The sequence below is a fragment of the Arvicanthis niloticus genome, chromosome 6 (genome assembly GCF_011762505.2).
Source record: "Arvicanthis niloticus isolate mArvNil1 chromosome 6, mArvNil1.pat.X, whole genome shotgun sequence".
Taxonomy (NCBI): Eukaryota; Metazoa; Chordata; class Mammalia; order Rodentia; family Muridae; genus Arvicanthis; species Arvicanthis niloticus.
Genome location: NC_047663.1, coordinates 22,161,743 through 22,183,081, shown reverse-complemented (window position 1 = coordinate 22,183,081; position 21,339 = coordinate 22,161,743). Strand labels below are relative to the sequence as shown.

The 21,339-nt window shown below is 46.6% G+C and overlaps 2 protein-coding genes across 3 annotated transcripts; both read right to left on the bottom strand.

Annotated features, from left to right (window-relative positions):
• On the bottom strand, positions 1–384 carry LOC143442492 (uncharacterized). Its single transcript, XM_076935198.1, has one exon. It carries the CDS (start codon positions 382–384, stop codon positions 1–3), a length of 384 nt encoding a protein of 127 aa, XP_076791313.1.
• A 7,873-nt stretch (positions 385–8,257) lies between these two features.
• Positions 8,258–10,759, bottom strand: LOC117711926 (keratin, type I cytoskeletal 16-like). Of its 2 annotated transcripts, none has more exons than XM_034507875.1 (7): positions 10,298–10,759; positions 9,757–9,839; positions 9,350–9,506; positions 9,102–9,263; positions 8,887–9,012; positions 8,395–8,615; positions 8,258–8,303 (listed from the first exon to the last, which is right to left on the bottom strand). In XM_034507875.1, the coding sequence occupies exons 1-7, from the start codon at positions 10,757–10,759 to the stop codon at positions 8,258–8,260; spliced, it is 1,257 nt and encodes a 418-aa protein (XP_034363766.1). The 2 variants fall into 2 exon arrangements, with proteins under 2 accessions (XP_034363766.1, XP_034363767.1); XM_034507876.1 differs by having other exon boundaries at positions 8,258–8,300.
• Between the last annotated feature and the right edge of the window lie 10,580 nt (positions 10,760–21,339).

Below are 21,339 nucleotides of genomic sequence, written 5' to 3'. Positions count from 1 at the left end.
CTAAGTCAAAACTCCCCTAGCGACCCCCTTCCTCTCATCTATATAGAGAGTGAAAGGCTTGGTCAAGTCTGGTAAGGCCAAGGCTGGGGCTTCCAGCAGAGCCTTTTTCAAAGCATCAAAAGCTTTTTGATGTTCCTCTGTCCAGACAAACTCCCCTTGTTCTTTAGTCAAGGAGTATAACGGTGCTGCCAGGGTGGCAAAACCTGGGATCCACAGTCTGCAGAACCCAGCTGTCCCAAGAAATTCTCTTACTTGACGAGGGGTGATTGGGGTCGGGATCTGCATAACGGTCTGCTGTCTGGCTTCAGTCAGCCAGCGCTGTCCATCTTTCAAGGTGTAGCCCAGGTAGGTCACCTCGGTCCTACACAGCTGGGCCTTTTTCATAGATACACGATACCCCAACTTACCCAGCTCAGTCAGGAGGTGTTCTGTACCTCTCTCACAGTCTCGAGCGTTCTCAGCGGCAATCAGAAGGTCATCTACGTAAATTAAAAGAGTCACCTGAGGATTGTTAGCCCTGAAAGGGGCTAGGTTCCGGTGGAGCGCTTCATCAAACAGGGTGGGAGAGTTTTTGAATCCAGGTCAATTGTCCTGCTCTGCCATTCTCCGGGTCTCTCCACTCAAAGGCGAACATAGGTTGACTCTGGGGATGAAGTCTCAGGGAGAAGAACGCATCTTTGAGGTCTAAAACTGAGTACCAAGTCCTGTCTGGGGGCAGAGAACTGAGCAAGTTATAGGGGTTCGGCACTGTGGGGTGAATATCTAGTACCCGTTTGTTAACTTCTCGGAGATCCTGAGCGGGTCGGTAGTCACCAGTGCCTGGTTTCTTTACCGGCAACAGGGGTGTATTCCATGGGTACTTGCAGGGGACTAGAATCCCTTGTTGTAGTAGTCTCTCAATATGGGGACGTATTCCCATCCTGGTTTCTTTGCTCATTGGATACTGTTTAACCCCAATGGGAGTAGCTCCAGCCTTGAGCTCGATGACTATCGGGGGTACATTCTTGGCCATCCCCATCCCCCCAGTCTCTGCCCATGCTTCAGTGAACCAGGACCAAGGTCCCATCTCTAATTCTGATGAAGGGTGCTTCTGATCACCAGATTGAAATAGTCTATACTCATCTTCTATTTTTAGGGAGAGGGTTAACACCGGGGATGTGGTTGAGCCCCATTGCACAGCCGGCCCCTGGGAGGTGAAATTTATCTGTGCCTTTAACTTGGTTAAGAGGTCTCTGCCTAACAATGGGGTAGGGCATTCGGGTATTACCAAGAAGGAGTGAGACACCTGCCCCCTTCCCAGGTCCACAGTTCTCGAGGTGGTCCAGGGATACGAGTTTTGCCCAGTCGCTCCAATGACTATGGTTTGTTTATTTTTCAACTTCCCCAGAGGTTTCTTGACCACTGAATATTCAGCTCCCGTGTCAACAAGAAAATCCATGGGGATCCCCTCCACTCTCAGGGTTACCCTAGGCTCGGGGAGGGGGACCAAGCCTCGACCCCCCTAATCTTCATTTTCACCAAGGGCCAGAACCTTGGGTCCCTTCTTCTTAGGACACTCTCTGGCCCAATGACCTTTTTCCTTGCAATAGGCACACTGGTCTTTGTCTAGGGTGTGGCTAGCTCTTCTGGGTCTCCTTGGCTCCTGCCTCCGGTATTCGCCCAGGTTCCCTACCTGTCTAGTTCCTCTAGTTCCCTGGAGCCTGCCCTCATCTACAACTGCGGCCAGAATCCTAGTCAAATTCTTTTCCTGCCTTCTCTGTCTTTTATCTTCTTCCTTACTCCTTTCTTTCTTCTCTCTCTCTCTCTGCCTTTTCTTCTTCAGTCTCCCTCTTATGGTATACTTTCTCTGCTTCTTTAATCACGTCCCTAATTGTATAATCCTGTAATCCTTCAATGCGTTGTAACTTCTTCCTAATACCTGGAGCAGATTGTCCAATGAAGGACATAATAACGGAAGCCTTCTGTCCCTCTGAGGCGGGGTCGAAGGGAGTGTATCTACGATATGCCTCAATGAGGCGCTCTAAGAAGACTGAAGGGGCTTCCGTGGGTCCCTGCATAACCTCTCTTACCTTGGCCAAATTGGTGGGGCGTCTCGCTGCTCCCCCAGAGGCCCGCCACAAGAGCCCGGTGGTAGATGGACAGTCACTCCCTACCTGAGGCCGAGTTATGGTCCCATTGGGGTCGGTTGAGGGGAAAGGCTTCATCGATCTCTGCTGGAGTCTGCAAGAGTTGACCCGCGGCATTCCGAATATTTTTCCAGGCCTCTAGGGAAATTCTCTCTCCCTCCTCTGTTGTGAAGAGGGTTTGGAGGAGCTGCTGGCAATAATCCCAGGTGGGCTGGTGTGAGTACATCACAGACTCCACCAGCCCAGTCAGGGACGCGGGGTTCTCTGAAAAAGAAGGGTGGTTAATTTTCCACTTATATAGATCAGAGGAAGAAAAAGGCCAATATTGTAGGAACTGCACTGCATTCGGTTCAGTGGGAGCCGGCCCGTAGCTCGGAGAGGCAAGGAAACGGTGGAATCCATATTTCAGGGCTTAGACCTCTCCAACTCTGAGTGCCGGCTGCCGGTTCCCCTTCTCCTGCTCCCTGAGGTTCCAAGCTCGGAGCCAGTGCCGGGGGAGCCTGTGGTGAAGGTGGTCGGTGGTAGGGGGGTAGGAGCGGGTTTGCCCACTCAGGTGGCTCCTCAATCTCAGGATAGACCTTAGGCGGAGCCAAGGGTTTGGTTTCTAGGGCCGTTTTTGGTTTCAGTTTGGGCCCTGTACTGAGAGCCAGGACTCGGGAGCCTGGCTTCTCTTTTATCCATGGTTTCACCCAAAGAGGGGGGTTTTTGACCAGGTCCTGCCAAACCACGATGTATGGCTGTTGATCGGGATGCACCACGGTCCTTACTGGAAAATAATAGCCTTAACGGCAAAGATAGTAGACAGATCAAAAGTCCCCTCAGGTGGCCATCCCACATCAAAGGTAGGCCATTCTGAGGTAAAGAAAGTCTGCCATGGTCCCTTCTTGATGTTAACTGATAGCTCATGACCTCTGTCCTTCACTTCTGCCCAATGATTTAATGTCAGGCTTAAGGGAGTTACCACAGACTGAGTCTGCCCCATTGCAACAAATAACACGAAACACAGACAAAAGAAGCACACACAAAGACTAACAAGAATCCGTCTCAAACGTGAAAGCCAACACCAGTTCAGAAAGACAGACGGCCGGGAGGTCTCTTGTGCCCTTTCCTCTAAAAGGACCAACGTGTCCTCCCCAGCCTCCAGACAGCCACCAACAACTTAGAAGCCAAACAACTTAGACAAACCTAGACAAAACGGCACACGGGAAATCAGATGATTTAGACAACCCAGCACAAGAAAAACCAGGCAATTTAGACAAAAGGTCACACAACAACCAGACAGAGAACTACTTTTCTCAGACTTTTCTGTTGAGGAATAAAAATTTTTGTAGATCCTGGGCGAGACTGTAGTAATGGAGTCCCCTCACAAGGAGGTGAATCTGGTGCCTCTTTGGGCACCTAAGGCCCTTCTTCTTTCATCTGCTAATGTTTCTTTAAGCACATTCCAAATAGCAAATGCTGTAAGGGGCATACCTTTTCCTCCATTCTCTGAAAACCAGTTTTTAATATCTAAACCTACCTTCTCCCATGTATCCACATCTAGACTTTCCCTTTCTAGGAACCAGGGACTGACTGTACAAGCTAAAGAAAGTCAGTCAGCTGACTAGTGCTAACCTTAATGCCCTTTTTCTTAAGAGTATGTTAAATAACATCTGTAAAGAACTCTCTGTCTGTAGACTCACTTTGTCCCATCCTGAAAGATACCCACAAAACTCATACAACCCAGAATCAATGGCTCCTGACCTAAGATGGGTGCTGATAGCTTCTAACAAAACAGCTAGGCATTGATGCCACCTACTATCCGCCTCTTCTGATGGCAGTAGGCAATTTAAAGCCAGAGCTGATGGCTCCTGGCCTAATCCAGGTACTGATGGTACCCGACCAGGTGCTGATGGCACCTACTGATGGCACCTACTATCCACCTCTGCTGATGACAGTAGGCAATTTAAAGCCAGAGCTGATGGCTCCTGGCCTAATCCAGGTACTGATGGTACCCGACCAGGTGCTGATGGCACCTACTGATGGCACCTACTATCCACCTCTGCTGATGACAGTAGGCAATTTAAAGCCAGAGCTGATGGCTCCTGGCCTAATCCAGGTACTGATGGTACCCAACCAGGTGCTGATGGCACCTACTGATGGCACCGCCTCTGCTGATGGCAGTAGGCAATTAAACTATTTCTCCCCCTCCATAACCATGCGCTGTTGGCCAAGGTGTATGCAAGACCCGGTTGTGAGTCCTATCTGTGTCCATTTACCTTTTTCAAAGTCTCGGTTCAGAGGCACCAAAAATGCTGGGGGCCAGCCCAGGCTTGGGTGTGAGGGAGAGATGCAGCTGCTTCTTCTTTCTTCTCCTCCTCCATCTGTTTCTTCTCCAGGCAGCCCCTATGCTACTGTAGCTGACCTACAGTCAGCATCCTGGCCCTAAGACCAGCAAGGGGTCAAGTAAATAGCCTTGTATTATCCTCAAATTTTCTTCTGAGGGTAAGAGACTGCAGGCTAGGGTGATTAACACCTGTAGCCTAACAGCAGAGGATTAGGCAACATGGCCTTGGTTCTATCTCAGCAGGAACTGCTGGAATCTAACCTGCAGGCTGGGTCACAGGAAGAAAAGACACTTAGAAAAGTTGCTATAGAGCTTATTAAGTGTAAAAAGTATCCTATGGAAGCTATCTGAGGGGAAAGGCTTGGAAAGGTCCTGAGTGGGGAAGAAGAAAAGATTCTAACAAAGTAAAAATTCTAAGGGAGAAAAATTCTAGGCAGAGGGAAAGGAAAGGGCGACAGGGTCTTAACTAACTAACTGATCCACTCACTCACTAACTAACGAATGAACTAACTGATGAACTCTATTCTAACTAACTCTATTCTAACTAACTCCTTTGTCTTTGTCTTCAGTATTTATACACCATTCAGAGTACATGATCACATGTTACAAAGTTCATCACAAGTTCACACCAAAATTCAAATCATAAATTGAAATAGAAGTTTACAACACAGAATGTTTACATGAATATCCATTAGGAGTAATTATCTAGCTAGACATTCATCACCTGTCTAGCTCCACAGGTTCGCAGAAGGTTTGAAACTATAACTTAAGAAATTAGTGAAGTTTTGTATAGATAAACCCAGGCAATATTTTCTCTTCTGTCCTGGTACCTATAATAAATCGTGGATTTCCTTTAATGACCTAGGTTAATTTTATTATGACCTCTTGGAATGTGCTTTAAGCAGGAGAAGCTCTTGTTACTATCTTTCTCAGGGCAATTAACTGATAACACTAGGGAGACTGGCAGAGTTTTCATTGCAGTTCCCACTATGCCTGAGGGACTTAATAGCAGTCCTGTTATAAAAGAGCTTAGGGGGCTGGAGAGATGGCTCAGCAGCTAAGAGCACTGCTTGTTCTTCCAGAGGTCCTGAGTTCAATTCCCAGCAACCACATGGTGGCTCACAACCATCTGTAATGGGATCTGGCGCCCTCTTCTGGTGTGTCTGAAGACAGCTACAGTGTATTCATCATATATATAAAATAAATAAATAAAATGTTTAAAAAAAAAGAGCTTAGGAATCATTGATATAATTTTAGGGATTCTTATAGGATCATCATTAAGACTTAAGAAGTCATATATTTGTCTATATAGTATCACGACAAGACAGTACATCTTCGTGTATCTGCAGAGATCTGCTACAAAGGGGTGTGCTATTGATTAGTGATAGTTGCATATGTGTAATAATAATAACAACAGGAAAAGCATATTAATAGCAGGAATCTTTCCTAAGATCACGACCACCACAGCCTTGCTAATGGGACACACTCATGGCAGATTATATAATAATCCGAGGCAAGCATTTCAGGATGATCATCTGCCAATTATTAGCTTGTCCCATTATGGCTCCTGACAAGTGAGACCAAGATTGGCCTCCAGAGTTACTAGCAGAGGGGGAAATGAAGAATCCAAGTCAAATGGCTAGTACCAGCCTCAGCGCTTCCCCCATAGCCCCAGCTCACACAGAAGCCCCCCATTCCTTCCCGCCACCTGCCTATCCCAAAAGACACAGCTGAAGCCAAAGTTCCACAAATCCTCCTTCCAATAGCACTCCCATCCTGGGAATGATGGTATCAGCCTGAGAACAGATAAACAAATGCAGCCTTCAGTGTCCATGCCAACTGTGAAAGGTCCAGGTCTCCCCAGAAGGGGAGTCCACTCAAGTCACAGAATAGGATGCACCCAAAGGACACACGAGAGACCATCTTGATGTAAGCACATGAGGTGGTTTATTAAATCAGAGCTCTGGGCCAGTCCATATCTCCATATCTTACATAGGGGATAGAGGGACTGACACCCTCCCTGCCTCAGGGGTCTATCGCTTATATATGGGCGGGGTGGGGAAAAAGTGAACTTTTGCACGGGTGCACACAATTGGTTGTTTTACTTTTTGGAACACTAACAGGCTGTACCATGGGGGCAGGGTGTAGTTCCTCCCTTGGCCAATCAGTTTGGGATGTTCTTAACAGGCCTTTGTCTTGTAACTCCACGTCCTCTGTAACTAATTAACTGGGCCCAAACCTGCTGACAGGCACTTTTAACTATTTAGGTTAGGGAAAAGGAATGGAATCAGGGCCCTGTTATTTTTATTAGTTTGGGACTATTTCAAAATTCTCTTTCACATGAAGCTGGCACCCTCTCTGATGGATGGTCAAACACTCCCCAACACAGGTGGCTTATGGCCTTGGGAAAAACAAAATCCATACATCCTTAGAGAGAAATTATGCCAATTAAGTTTTCTCAGGCAGCTGTAACTGGTTTGGAAAAACATTATACCTTCCCTCATCTGCCACTTCCCTGCCCCACGTAATCTGCTTGTATATATTCTCTACACTCCTAGACATGGGTTGCAACTTTGCTCCGTGAAATATGCTGTCCAAACTTGGGTTTGAAATAAAAGGCTCTTGTGTTTCTCTACAATGGGTATGGCAACTATTTGAGATCTCTTGGAGACCCCAAGACCTGGGCATAATAGCTCCAGAAATGGTGTTAGCCATGGGAATGGACAGAGATCGGGAAGAGGGAATGGGTAGCAGATGTCTCCCAGACACTCATCAGCATTCAGAGGAAGGGATGGATAAGGTGAGGAGGAAGGACAGCCTAGGAGAGATTTTTAGCCTGGCCAGGACCATGACTCCATCCTAAGAATCTACCTTCCTTTTCTATAATACCAAAAGCTGTGTGTGTGTGTGTGTGTGTGTGTGTGTGGTTGACTTGTGGATAGAAGAGCCATTCCCAAGCACAACTCCAAAGTGCTGAGGTCACTTTAGGGGAGAAATAGCTGAACACATGGAGTGGTATTAACAGAAAGGCAAACTGGGACCACACATTAGACCTAGAGAGGAGTTTAAATGTCAGGTGCTGTGTCTTAAACAAAAGCAGCTGTATCCCTTGATTCCTAGAAGTTCCCAACCACTAAAGGGCCCTAATTTCATCTGCCTTGCAGGGTCTCTAGAAAAGGAAAATTAAACATCATTTTCAGGATTTCACAGTGGCCATCCATGAATGTCTTCTCTTAATGTGTCCCCTCATTCCACCCATACTCCCAATGACCTCTTGCATGGAAAACTTCTCAGAGCCTCTGCAAGTTCTTATGAAACACAATCTGTTCTCTGCACCTCTTTAAGTCTCAGGATCAAAGAGGAGTTCCTGAGAGGTCCCTTCAACTCCTTTCCCATCCACAAAACATAGACATCACACAAGTTTGCATCAAACAAAAAGCTTTATTAGGCTATGACCATGAGAGGGTAGGGGAGACAGATGGGGACCAGGCAAAGAAATCAGGGTTCTGCCACAAGCCTCCAGGGTAAGAGGCCCTGTGGGTCAGGAAACTCTGGGAAAAAAAGATTAGTTTCTGGAACTCTTGCTTTGGCTCTGGCTGAAGCTGCTTGAGCCTTGCTCCTTCAGGATGGACCTGGGCTGGCGGGAGGATGAGGAGAAGACTGAAAAAGAGAAAGAAAAAGGTGAGGTGGATTCTGGCAGCTAAGCAACCTGCCAAGTAGGAGAAGGGAGTTCCAGGACTCTGGGAAGAGGGCCTTAGCCCTGACTCTACAGAGTCAAGCTATTGGTCCCAGGAGCCTTACCTTCTCAAGAAGAAGAGGACTGCCCAGAGGAGTGATGTGAGGAGGAGCTTCTGGGATTGGGGGAGAAGACACAGGAGCATTAGATGTGCAGGGAGCAGCAGAGGTAGAAGTACTGGGAGCAGGGACTAAGGGCCAACTCACTGGAAACCCTCGCCATCCAGCAGACATCGGTAAGTGGCGATCTCCTGCTCCAGCCTTGTCTTCACATCCAACAAGATGTTGTACTCCTGGCTCTGCTGCTCCATCTCACAGCGCAGCTGAGCCAGCTGCTCCTCCACGCTGCTGATCAAACCCTGGATCTGGGACAGCTGCATGCAGTATCTGCCTTTGGTCTCTTCTAGGCTGTTCTCCAAGGATGCTTTCTGTGAAGGAACAGAAGAATGGTGAAGAACAATGGTGATGGTCACCACTGTCTCTGAAGACACCTGGGAATATTACTGAGATAGGTACATGGGTCTTGTCCCCAGATGGACCAGCAATTAGAAGAGACATATAGGAAACATGTTTCCCCAACATTCTGCCTTTAATTTCTCAGTCTCTAGAAAGGACACCACCAGGGGTTCCAGTCTCATTCCCTGGTGGCCCCTGAGTGATGGGGACTACTGGACAGCACTAGGGCCAGATGCTTCATACCATGCTGAGCTGGGACTGCAGTTCGATCTCCAGGCCCTGGAACACCCTGCGGAGCTCAGACACCTCACTGCGGCCACTCTGTAATAGCTCACTGTTAGAAGCCACCTCTTTGTTCAGCTCCTCAGTCTGAGACAGAAGAGAGGAAAAAGTGTGAGACTCTCCAAAGCCTCCCTGGCTAGGAGTCATGGAGGACTAGGGAGGAAGCAGGTCACAACCTTGCTCAGGAACCAAGCCTCCACATCTCTGCGGTTCTTCTCTGCCATCTGCTCATACTGGTCCCTCATCTCATTCAGAATGCGACTCAGGTCCACACCAGGGGCCGCGTCCATCTCCACGTTGACGTCCCCACCAGTCTGGCCCCTCAAGGCAATCATCTCCTAGGAAAGATCACAAGGGAGTGGTCACCTCTCTTGGGAACCTCACCACACCTTCCTTCCATCCCCAAACTCTTCAGCAGCTCCACCTCCTCGTGGTTCCTCATAAGGGAGGCCAGGTCCTCCATGAGGTTCTGAATCACCATCTCCAGGTCATCTCTGGACAGGCCCAGGTCATCGAGCACCTTGCTCAAGTTTTGGATATCTGACTCCACGGACTGCCGCAGGAACAACTCATTATCAAACCTGGGAGGAAAGAGGTCAAAGATGAAAATAGAAAAACCTACTCTATTGTCCCTGCTCTCTCCCCTCTCCCCTCTCCCCTCTCCCCTCTCCCCTCTCCCCTCTCCCCTCTCCCCTCTCCCCTCTTCCCTCTCCCCTCTCACGTCTGCCCTCTGCCCTCTGCCCTCTGCCCTCTGCCCTCTGCCCTCTGCCCTCTGCCCTCTGCCCTCTGCCCTCTGCCCTCTGCCCTCTGTCAAGCATACTGGCTGCTCACTTGAGCCTGAACTCATCAGCTGTCAGCCTGGCATTGTCGATCTGCAGACTGGTCTGTGCATTCTCCTGTGTGCCAGCAACAATCTAGACGTGAAATGAAAAGATATTAAGTCTGATCACCCAGAGACCCTACTACTCAAGGGAGATGCACAGAGAGGATAAAAAGGAGCCACCCCAGGCCCGGTGGTCACCTGACTAGCAGGTAAGCTCCTTCAGCTTCTGACAACTGATTACTTAGTTATCTAAACACACATGTTATATGGGGGTGAACTTATGTCTACCAACAACCCGTTCCTAGGCCCAGACTTAAGGAGCTGAGCATGCAGCATAATATAACCTCAAGGGGATTAAGAGTCAGGTCCCAGTTCTATCTGAGGCATGGATGTTCTAAATGGACCCTCAACCACTCCTCTGGATAACCGTGACCATTAACCTCCAAAGGTTAACCTCTTTAGTCTTCTTGCCTATGTATTAGACTCTCTAGAAGTGTGTTTCCTAAAGGCCACTGCAGTTCTGACCTCTTTTCCAACAGAGCCACCCACCTGGCTATTCAGGTCCTCGATGGTCTTTAAGTAGGGGGAGTAGTCTTTGATCTCCGTGGGCCACTGCCTCTCATACCAGTCACGGATCTTCACCTCTAGGTCACTGTTGGCCTCTTCCAGGGCACGCACCTTGTCCAGGTAGGTGGCCAATCGGTCGTTGAGGTTCTGCATGGTCACTTTCTCACTGACCACCAGGAGGTCATCACCAAGGCCGCCAGCAAATCCACCACCAACTCCTCCACCAAAACTGCTGCTGCTGAAGCCACCGCCATAGCCACCTCCGATCCCACAGGCTCCCCCAGAGGAGAAGCGAGAGGAGGAAACCGACATGCCCCCATAGGTGCTGGGAACCCGGCAGGATCCTCCAGCTAGAATGGAGGAGATGCGGCTAGAGCCACCACCGATGCCACAGGAGCCCTTCATGGAGCTGGAAGAGGAGAACTGCCGGCTGCAGGAGGTCATGCTGAGGAACATGAGAGTGTGGGCAAGTGAGCAGGGAGAAGACAGAACTGCACACTGGAGGCTGAAGATGCTGAGGGTGCCTCAGACACCAGGTTCTTTTATATGCACCAGGGAAGGCAGGGCCCTCCAACTGCTGACTCAAGAGTTCACTGTAAATTTAGTCAGTCAATCCCTACTCTAGTTTGTTCAGCACAGGGTGTTCTCTCTCTCTCTCTCTCTCTCTCTCTCTCTCTCTCTCTCTCTCTCTCTCTCTCTTTTCCACTGCTGGCTGAGAGTTCCTGCCCAGCTCTGGTTGTGTGGCCAGAACTGACTCAGGTTGTGTGGCCAGAAATGAGCTTCTCAACCTGGAGCCTGAAGGGACAGCAACAGGGACACCTAGGTGCAGACAACCTTATGGCAGGCATGTCCACAGGCAGTAAATCCAACAGTCCCTGCCCCACAGTGAGAACCCTAGGCAGCAGGAGTAAGTGCACTAATGCCGTGCCAAAGTGTCTTGCAATACTGTTCCATAAGTCCTTCATACACATTGTAGAACGACGTTCACCATTGATCATGACGCCCTTCACCTCCCCTATCTGTACCTGTTCTCCCTCCACAGGGAGGAGTCTGGGCTGGGTAGCTGCAGTCCTTTCTAGTTCTAAAATATTAAAGGATTTCCATTCCAATGCATTATTATTTGGATTTGGAAGCTGCCTTTCAGACACCAGGATGTCCACAGTGGTACACCCAAGCATCCACACCCTATGACAACACAGGCCCACCCTGCCTCTCACTCATGGCCCAGTACAGAAGGATCTTGTCATTTCTCTGGGCCTCAGTTCTTTCTTGACATGTAAGAGTCACAAGAAGCATGCCTGGAGACCCTAACCCTGTGGTCAGCCTCTTCATCCTCCCTCTGCAGCCTTGCTGCCTTTCTCACACACCTCCATATCCTGACCCCTAACATGAGATCTCCACACTTAGAGAGCATCCACCCACGGCTCCTCCATGCCACCTCCTGCTCAGGGGCACCCCTGGAAGCCCAGGCATGGAGAATACTGCTGGGGTCAAGGCCAGAGGAGAATGTCAACCACAGCAGAGTATTTTAACATCTAGTTGGGTGGCCAACTGGCCAGAATGATACCTGGTAGCAATAAACAAACTTTCCTCCTCCAGAATAACTGAGGCAAGACTCTTTGGGCTCCTGTCACATCAAGAGAAGAATCTAAAGTCAAGAACAGAGTCCAGTACCATGAGCCTTGCCCATGGTATCAAGACACTGTGTTAGGGCCCAGTCTCCATCCTTCCTCTCAGGCCAATGCTATGTATGGACAGGTTTTCAATGTTATTCAAATAGTAAATAGCTAAGAGTCATCAAGCTTTAGCAGTTCAGATATACTATATAAAAATAGTCTTCAAAAGCATCAGAGATCCACAGAATATGATACTTAAAAGCATTTCATTATTAATAGATCTTTTGACTAGGATCCATGTCTGCTTCTGACAGTACCTCCTTCACACTTCAAAGAAAAGTTTTAAAATCATTACCTCCATATGAAGTGTCTTTAACTGTAGCAAGGTAGCCACTGGGCAAGAATTTCCGTAATGCATTTGCAGACAAAATATACCGTACAAGAAAGGACACAAAATGCATAATAGTCAACAGCTTAGCTCTGCCAGGCAAGGTAAGCTAGTCCTTCACATTTCCTGCTTCACTTAAGGTCTGTCAGATGCTTCTGAGCCAGAAGGCTGAAGACAGATGTTCCAACAATGTTATGAGGAATATAGGGGACTGTCTAAGCAATCAGATGTCTCTACAAATTGTTTAAATTTTGGAAGCTACATTTTTGTGCTTCTTATATATTCAAGTAATGTTTAATTCCTTATTTGGATCTCTGACAGGTTTGAAGACTAGTTATATTCTTTTTTTTTTTTTTTTTTTGGTTTTTCGAGACAGGGTTTCTCTGTTTAGTCCTGGCTGTCCTGGAACTCACTCTGTAGACCAGGCTGGCCTCGAATTCAGAAATCCGCCTGTCTCTGCCTCCCAAGTGCTGGGATTAAAGGCGTGCGCCACCACCGCCCGGCCAAGTTATATTCTCATAACCAAACAAATTGTTCAGCATTAAGGAAGATGCTTTAGATTTAAACAGATGGTTTTCAGAGGGTAATGCAAGTTAAAATCAAAACATAATTCATAAATAGAATTGAAATCTCTTTAAGTTAGGATAGATGATAGACTAATTTATCTAAACTGGCAAATATGATAGACTAGATGTTATAAGTGTACATCATACCTTATAATTTGCTAATAGTTATAATTTTTTAAAGATTTATTCATTTATTTATTTATTTATTTATTTATTTATTATGAGTACACTGTAGCTGTCTTCAGACACACCAGAGGAGGGCATCAGATCTCATTACAGATGGTTGTGAGCCACCATGTGGTTGCTGTGATTTGAACTCAGGACCTCTGGAAGTGCAGTCAGTGCTCTTAACCACTATGCCATCTCTCCAGCCCGCTAATCGTTATAATTGTGCCCAATTTATATGTGAAAGTAAAGAGTCTTTGTAACTGGACAAAAAGGAAAAATGTGGTGTCTTCGGTCAAATGCTGCTTGTATTATTTTAATTTGGGTACCCAAAACTTCATGAGGACCCACACATCTACATATAAGACACTGAGGGTCCCTGCCCCCAGTTGGTTTTGATTAGTAAATAAAGTTGCAGCAGCCAATGGTTGGCAGGCAGAGAGAGGCAGGAATTTTAGACTTCCTGAGCAATAAACTGAAGAAGGAAGAAAAAAGAAAGAAATCTGACATGCAGGGAGTAGGTGAGGAAAGCCAACATGTCTGAGAAGGTATGGGAGAGACAACATAGCCACCATGTAGAAGCCAGGAGATTGTGGCCCAAGAGGGCGCCTGACTGGATCCCGGGACACAAAGAGGGAATATAGATTTTAGTAAGTAATAACTTGGGAATATGAGAGGGAGGTGGATTAGCCATGTGAAGGTGAGGAAGTAACTCAGCCATTGACCTGTTCAAGGCTTTATATCAAAATATAAAGGCTGTGTGTATTTCATTCAGGAACCCAGAATATTGAGGCAGGTAGAAAGCCCCTGCTGCTGCTGCTGCTGCTGCTGCTGCTGCTGGGATCAATTTGAGCAATTAATTAGGTCCTGCTACTTGGAACCAGTCTGTTGATGTATGGATGGGTCTGGAATTCATGTCCAAACACAGATCCATCACCCAGAGGATTGGAAATGGTCATCCTGATCACCAAAAGCCACCAAACCCCAACTACAGAAAGTGAAAGGTTTTCCCAAGATTGAACAGCATGAAAGGAAACAGAGACTAAAACCCAGCTCCAATTGGCAAATTAAGGTTCATATCAACAAAAATGCACATACACACACACACACATATGCACACAGATACAAACACATCATCATCATACACAAACACAGGCACACATACACACATGCAAACCAACACATACACACACCATCTCATAACAAAACATACCATATACACACTCATAATGATACACACAAAAAGACACACACACACATTACACTACTATATTTACATAACCCTTTTTACCTTTTAAATTCTGGAAGGAGACCAGGAAAGAGGAACAGAGCCTGAGAGGTGTGGACCATGCAATTAGGCAAGAAGAGTTGACTCATGGGAGCAGCATAGAGAAAGGCCAAGTGGGAAATGAAAAGAGAACCGTCACAGGCCCACAAATATGGGGTTGCTGATCTACATTTCTCTTACTTTGACCATCCTCTTGTGACAAGGGTCATCTGGTAGAAACTGGGAATGGGAGAGACAGATGGAAAGAGATATGTGTACACCGATTCAGGTAAGGAAAATAAAGGCTCTGAAGATGCCAAGCCAAGCAACTAGCACAGGCCTCAGCACTTTCCCAGAAGCCTAGGGGCTGGTGCTCACCTCAGCACTTCCCCCTCAGCCCCAACTCACACAGAAGCCCCCCATTCCTTCCCACCACCTGACTCTCCCAAAAGACACAGCTGGCACCAAAGGCCCAAAAATCCTCATTCCAATAGCACTCCCATGCTGGGAATGATGGTATCAGCCTGAGAACAGGTAAACAAAGGCAGTCTTCAGTCTCCATGCCACCTGAAGCTGGCACCCTCTCTGATGGATGGCCAAACATTCCCCAACACAGGTGGCTTATAGCCTTGGGAAAAACAAAAACCATACATCCTTAGAGAGAAATCGAGCCAATTGAGCGTTCCCAGGCAGCTGTGACTGGTTTGGAAAAACATTATAACTTCCCTCACCCGCCGCCCCGCCCCCATGTAATCTGCTTGTATATATACTCTCCTCCCCTATACCCGGGGCTGCATCTTTGCTCTGTGCAATGTGCAGTTCAAACTTGGGTTTGAAATAAAAGGCTCTTATGTTTCTCTACAGTGGATATGGCAATTCTTTGAGATCTCTTGGAAACCCCGAGACCTGGGCACAACATTTGAGGGGCTCGTCCCATCTGGGATTCTCCAATAGACCTCTAGAATCTGCAGTCAGAAGAGTCTACTGCCAGCAAGTGGTTGGTCTTCTGTTATACAGGACTGTGATGGACACAATGGGACAGGTTGACTCACAAACCATTCCTTCTCATCCACTTAAAGTCATTCTAGCTCATTTTAAGGAAGTGAGGGCCAGAGCCACAATCTCTAGGTCGATGTAAACAAGAAAAAGATGCACACATACTGCAACTCAGAGTGGCCCACCTTCGGGGTTGGGTGGCCATTGGAAGGAAGTTTTCATCTCCCCACGGAGCTGGCGGTGGAAGACAAAGTGTTTCAAAAGGCACAAGGACACCCGGAACAGGTCCCACATATTGTGGTTTGGAAAGATCTGGTTGCCAATCCTCCTCCATGGGTAGAGTCTTTTCTTCCACTGCCCCCAACTAACACTTCTTCATCTGCAGGAACAATGCCTGCCCTAGGAGAAAAACGAAGGCGAGAGCAAGAAGCCTCCAAACCTCCAAAATCCCCTTATCCCATTTTACAAGATAGTGCTCCAGAAGAAGTCATATTCCCACCACCTTATGTTCAGACGCAGACTGAGATGGCAACCCCGGCTTTAGTTGGGACACTGCCTGCAACTACCTCTCAGCTCTTACCTCCTGAGTCTACACCTGCCCTTTCTTTCAGGGGACCAGCGCACGTACCCCCTCTATGGGTTCTGCCTGCAGGACCTGCAACCCCATTTGGGGAATCTATCCATGCACATGGGGCACCAGGACAACCACACATGCTCCCACCTGAGCAGGTTCTGCCTGGAGGACGAGCGTTTCTGGTGGTAGAGCCTGGGCACAAATATCCACCAGCACATGCATTGGCCCCCATGCCTCCATTCGGAAATCCACCTCTGGGAGCAGCCCTTCCGCCCGCATTTACAGGACCTATGCCCATGCTCCCACCCGGATTCCCCTGGCAGAGCTGGTGGTTCCAACACCCACTCCATCCCCACCATCAGACCCAATGGGAAGGGGCCCCCAGAGTCTAATAGTGTCATCTTCAGAGATGGAGGGGTGCCCTGCACATGGGACTTGAAGTAGGCATGCAGCAGTGGCACCCCAAGCTGTAAAACCAGAGGCAGACTTCATTATTTTACTCCTGAGGGCAGCCAGGCCAGTGGATGAGCAGGGAAACCAACCCCACCATTTCTGGCCTTTCGCTACTGCTGATCTTTACAATTGGAGAAAAGACCATGCTAGATATTCTGATAACCCTAAAGAACTCAGTGGTCTCTTAGATACCATCCTTTTTACCCATAAGCCCACTTGGGATGATTGTCAGCAGTTGTTACAGAATCTTTTCACAACAGAAGAGGGAGAACTCATCATCCTAGTGGCCCGGAAGAAGGTCCTGGGGGCCAATGGAACCCCAACCCAGGACCCAGCGGACATAGATGAGAGATTCCCTTTTAGGAGACCAGCTTGGGATTATAACACGGGTAAAGAAGGGAGAACCTCCAGATTTATCGCCGGAGTCTAATGTTGGGTCTCAGGGCAGCTACAAAAGGGCCCACGAATCAGGCTAAGGTTTATGAAGTCAGGCAGAGAGATGAGAGCCCAGCAGAGCTCCTGGAGTGGATCATGGATGTTTTCCATCTCTATACACACTTAAATCCTGAGGACAGGGAGAATTCCAACACAGTGGCACTGGCATTTATAAGTCAGTCAGCACCAGACATTAAGAGGAAGTTACAGAAGTTAGAAAGACTAGGAGATACTGCTGGGGAATTTGAGAGCAGGGAGGCAGAAATGGGAGGATGGTAGGAGCACACCCTAATAGAAACTCCTAGAATTATATGGATTAGACATGACAGAGGCAGGCTGTCAGAAGATAGATTCCAGAATTCAAACAAAAAATTATCTTGATACTAAAATTTGTTTTGAGAATTGCTCCAACGTTTTGTAGTATATGGACTGTCCGGGTGTTCAGCAGTCTCTATAAATTGGCTAAGTTTTAGAAGTTATGCTTTGTGCTTCCCATAATTTCAGTTAACTCAGTCATTCTTGATTTCTGATGGGTTGAAGACTTATAGTCTCATAGCCAATCCTGGCTATTTACTTTGAGAGAAAAGATTTGAGAGGATGGTTTTCAGCTGACATTCATTCTAAAGCCAAGAAAAAAGCCAGGTTCAGAACTAAGTGTTTTCGTTAGGAGAGATGATAGAGGTTCTGGTTAGTCAACAAAATGATGGACTTGTACCTTACTAACACAAATTGGTATAGTTATGCTCTAATTGAACTTTAAGAGAAAAGAGGGGGTTTTGGGGGTTTTTTTTGGGGGGGGGTTGAGACAGGGTTTCTCTGTGTAGCCCTGGCTGTCCTGGAACTCACTCTGTAGACCAGGCTGGCCTCAAACACAGAAATCCACCTGCCTCTGCCTCCCAAGTGCTGGGATTAAAGGCATGCACCACCACCGCCTAGCCGAGAGAAAAGTTTTATTTGAAGAGAAAAGGTGATATGTAGAAGGAGCTAACTTGGGAGGAATGTGGAGAGGAAGAGGAGAAGGAGAGGGGACCTAGGTGACTAGAGAAAGAAAGAGGGGGGGGGGGAACATGGAGGCAGATGTTCAAGTGTCTCTGCCAGTTAGAGATAGTTGATATATCTAGGTTAGGTATTGGGTTACACTTCTGAATGTATGGGCATCTTGATATTGAGCATTACCAAACTTATAAAGCCTTTGATTAATATTTTAAAAAATTGTATAAAAGCAAAAAAAGAGAAGGGGGCATGGGATACGGATTTTCTGGGGAGGGGAAGTGGGGCAAGGGAATGGCATCTGAAATGTAAATAATATATACAATAAAAAATAAATAAATAAAACAACAAAAAAAACAAACAAACAAAAAGACTTGCAGAAAAGTCATTGAGAGATTTAATAGAGGTTGTGGAGAAAGTGTTCCATAACAGAGAAACTAAAGATGAAAAAGGATTAAAACAAGAAAGATATAAACAGGGATCTGGCCAAGGCCCTGCTAGCCAATGGTAACCCAGACGAGAAAGAGAGAAAGCAGCAACTCTGGAACATTGCAGAAGGGAAGGAGCCCAGAGAAGGGCATTGGCTGTAGCCGTCTAGGCCACAGATGAACTGGATTCACCTAAAAGGGGGGATAAAATGAAGAGAGGGGATGGAGAGGTGAGAAAAGAATGAAGCTAAGACAATGTTTAATACTCAGCTCTTCTAATTTAAAGGAAGAGCCCCACCAAACCCATTCTTCTTTCAGCCAGAGATGGGTATGGGAACCCATCTTTTGTCACAGCCAAAGATTTCTCAAGACAAGCTAAGCAGACAGTTATTCTTCTATGTTCCTATAGCAGGTTGTATGTGCAGCCAAGGTGAGTAACTCGACCTAGTTCCTATTATTTCGTCTCTTGTGGTAAACAGGATCTTTCAGGCCTGCTCAAGGCTGGGAGTAGGGCACAATTCGCCCTTATTAGTTTTCTAAAAATGAGCAGTGCCAACAGCTGGACGGGGCACAAGATTTCATCCTGACTAGGGTAAAGAGTATCCAGGAGACCATGCCTGCCTTAGGTTGGTGTCTATATTGCTCCTTATTGCACGTCATGGAGAACATACATAGCACTATTGATATATGCCTCTGTCTTAGGTCTATAGTAGTTCAAGAACACTCTTACCTGTCTTTGACTACCAGCCATCTATGGCACCCTCTTTCCCATACAGACCAAAGTCACATTCAGACCAAAGGACCTGTGAACATGCACTCAATGCAATTCTTCATAGTGATGGATAACTGCCATAGTGAATAGCTGAGCTTGCTGAGAGCGATCCTGTGTGAAGGCAACCAATCTGTTTGAGATACAAGGTTCAAAGGTTAAAAGCAACAGGATTATCCAAGCAGTGTAGGAAATAAAGTTATAAGCGGGACTGTTCCAGTTATCTAATCCAGCTGCTAATTGGCAGAAATCAGACACAAAGTCTGGCTGTTGAGGCCTGAGCTGCCCAACATTTGGGGGCCAAATGTTTTTGGACCGCTCTATCAGTGTTGGAACCTGCACTGCCAAAAGCCTTGAGGCTAAATTGTTAGAGCCCCCACTGCCCCAAGCTGCTCTGGTCCACAGGTCGGGGTTCAGCAAGAGAATGAGTGATGACAGACTCAAGGAATGCAGACCAGACAGAGTATGATTCAATCTCGTTTATTCTTCAGTCTCTCTTCTTCTCTCCAAGTCCCTAGTTCCTAGTACTAAATCTTAGGTCCTAATCCTAATTCCAGTTGCTAGTCTCTTTCCCAGTTCCAAGTTCTCTTCCAAGTGCTAAGTGCCTAACTCTCTGTTGCTTTCTTCTGTCTGCCTTTCGCCTTTTATATGTCTCACTTCTAAGCCATGCTTCTAAGTCATGCCCTTAGGTCTTATCTCTAAATCATACCTTTAAGTCTCACACATCCAAGGAAGATCCTAAGTATCTGAAACAAGATGTTATCATGTTGGGAGCTGCAGTGATTTGCCATTCCAAGATGGCATGGACATCCTGTCCTCCCACTTGTAAACAACTGACTGCGCAGTTGCAAAAGGCAAAAGGCACGCCAAAGTCACTGGCCAATCCCGAGGCATAATATTGGGTGGTGAGCGAACAGCCAATCAGAAGTGAATACGTCACTCTAGCCTGTATTTAAGCTAGGCCCCTTCCGCGTCTCAGCCTTTCCGTGTCTTTCCACTTTATCGTGACAAGAAGTAAAGTTCTCGTTTGCAGTATACCCGATTATTGCCTCTGTGTCCTGATTCGCGGGCGAAAAGGGATTTGGGAGGTGCGCGGAACATTATCAGAGTGTGCTCAGCTGTTATAGGCTGTTGTAAGCAAGTCTCTTGACAGGGTATATAGCTAAAGGTGGCTGCATAGATGTTAACCGCCTTCTGTCGGCTCCCCACATCTGGCCACCAGGTATATAGTGGGTGGTTTTAAGCAATGATAATAAACACTTACTCTCCAGTAAGAGTGGAGACTATATGCCAGGTTAACTCAACTGGTTGATAGGGATTCTGAGCCATCTTCATCATTAGAATCATAATCATTAGGCTCAGGGCCTGTGTCCACTTGATGGACAAATCTTTCAGGCAGCCATTGGCTCCATTTTCTTTTTGTGAAAAAACACAGTCCAAACCACAACCTCAAATTAAAACAGGGTCAGGAACATTCTATGTATTGGTTAGGGGATCTCTCCATTTGACCCTAACAAATGAGCTAGAAGTGACTGGATGCCACTGGCAATCTGCTGCAGACTGACATTTAGCATCAGTTTGCAAAAAAATTTAAAACATATAAGACAAAAACAAGGTGTGCTTTTGGTGACCTTGGAGGCTATAATTACCATCTTTAGTTTTTAAAAGCCAATTTTTCAGACTGCAGTGCACACATTCAACAATCCCTTGTCCCATTGGGTTATAAGGAATTCCAGTTTATGTGCAATACCAAATTTATTACAAAATAATGTAAAGTTATTTCCAGTATAAGCTGGCCCATTGTCTGTCTTCATGACTTTAGGTAATCCCATAGCATTAAAGGCTTGTAACCAATGATCAATTACATTTCTAGAGGTTTCTCCCATACGTAGAGAGGCAAAAAGGAACCCTGAGAAAGTGTCAATACAGACATGTATGTATTTCAATTTTCCAAATTCTGCATAATGAGTTACATCCATTTGAAAAAATATGACTGGGCATAAGGCTTCTTGGATTAATACCTAAATGAGGGACTGAAGATAAATTAAGACAGTTAGGGCATTGTTTTACAATCATTCTAGACTGTTCCTTAGAGATCTTATGTCGGAGCCTTAAAGTGTGACTAGAGAAATAAAATTTATTATGATCACCATATGCAACAGGATCCAAAATTAAGGCTTCTATTAAAGCTCTGTCAATGCATTCATTGCCTGCAGCTAAAATGGCTACTGGAGATGGAAGCCCAGGTTGTAAATCTCCCATAGCTACCATGGTTTCATTAACCTTTCTTACATCTTGTAACAATCATCATTTCCCAGATTTTATTCTAATAACAAATATTGGATGGTTCCAAGGTGACTGAGATTCTACTATGTGC

Bases quoted from the DNA above. Each gene is read 5' to 3' on its own strand.
- LOC143442492 (XM_076935198.1), bottom strand. From the start codon at position 384: ATGAAAAAGGCCCAGCTGTGTAGGACCGAGGTGACCTACCTGGGCTAC.
- LOC117711926 (XM_034507875.1), bottom strand. From the start codon at position 10,759: ATGACCTCCTGCAGCCGGCAGTTCTCCTCTTCCAGCTCCATGAAGGGC. The intron at 9,507-9,756 runs GTGAGCAGCCAG...CTTTCCTCCCAG, and splicing joins GCTGATGAGTTCAGGCTCAA to GTTTGATAATGAGTTGTTCC. The intron at 8,616-8,886 runs GTATGAAGCATC...GTTCCTTCACAG, and splicing joins TGCAGTCCCAGCTCAGCATG to AAAGCATCCTTGGAGAACAG.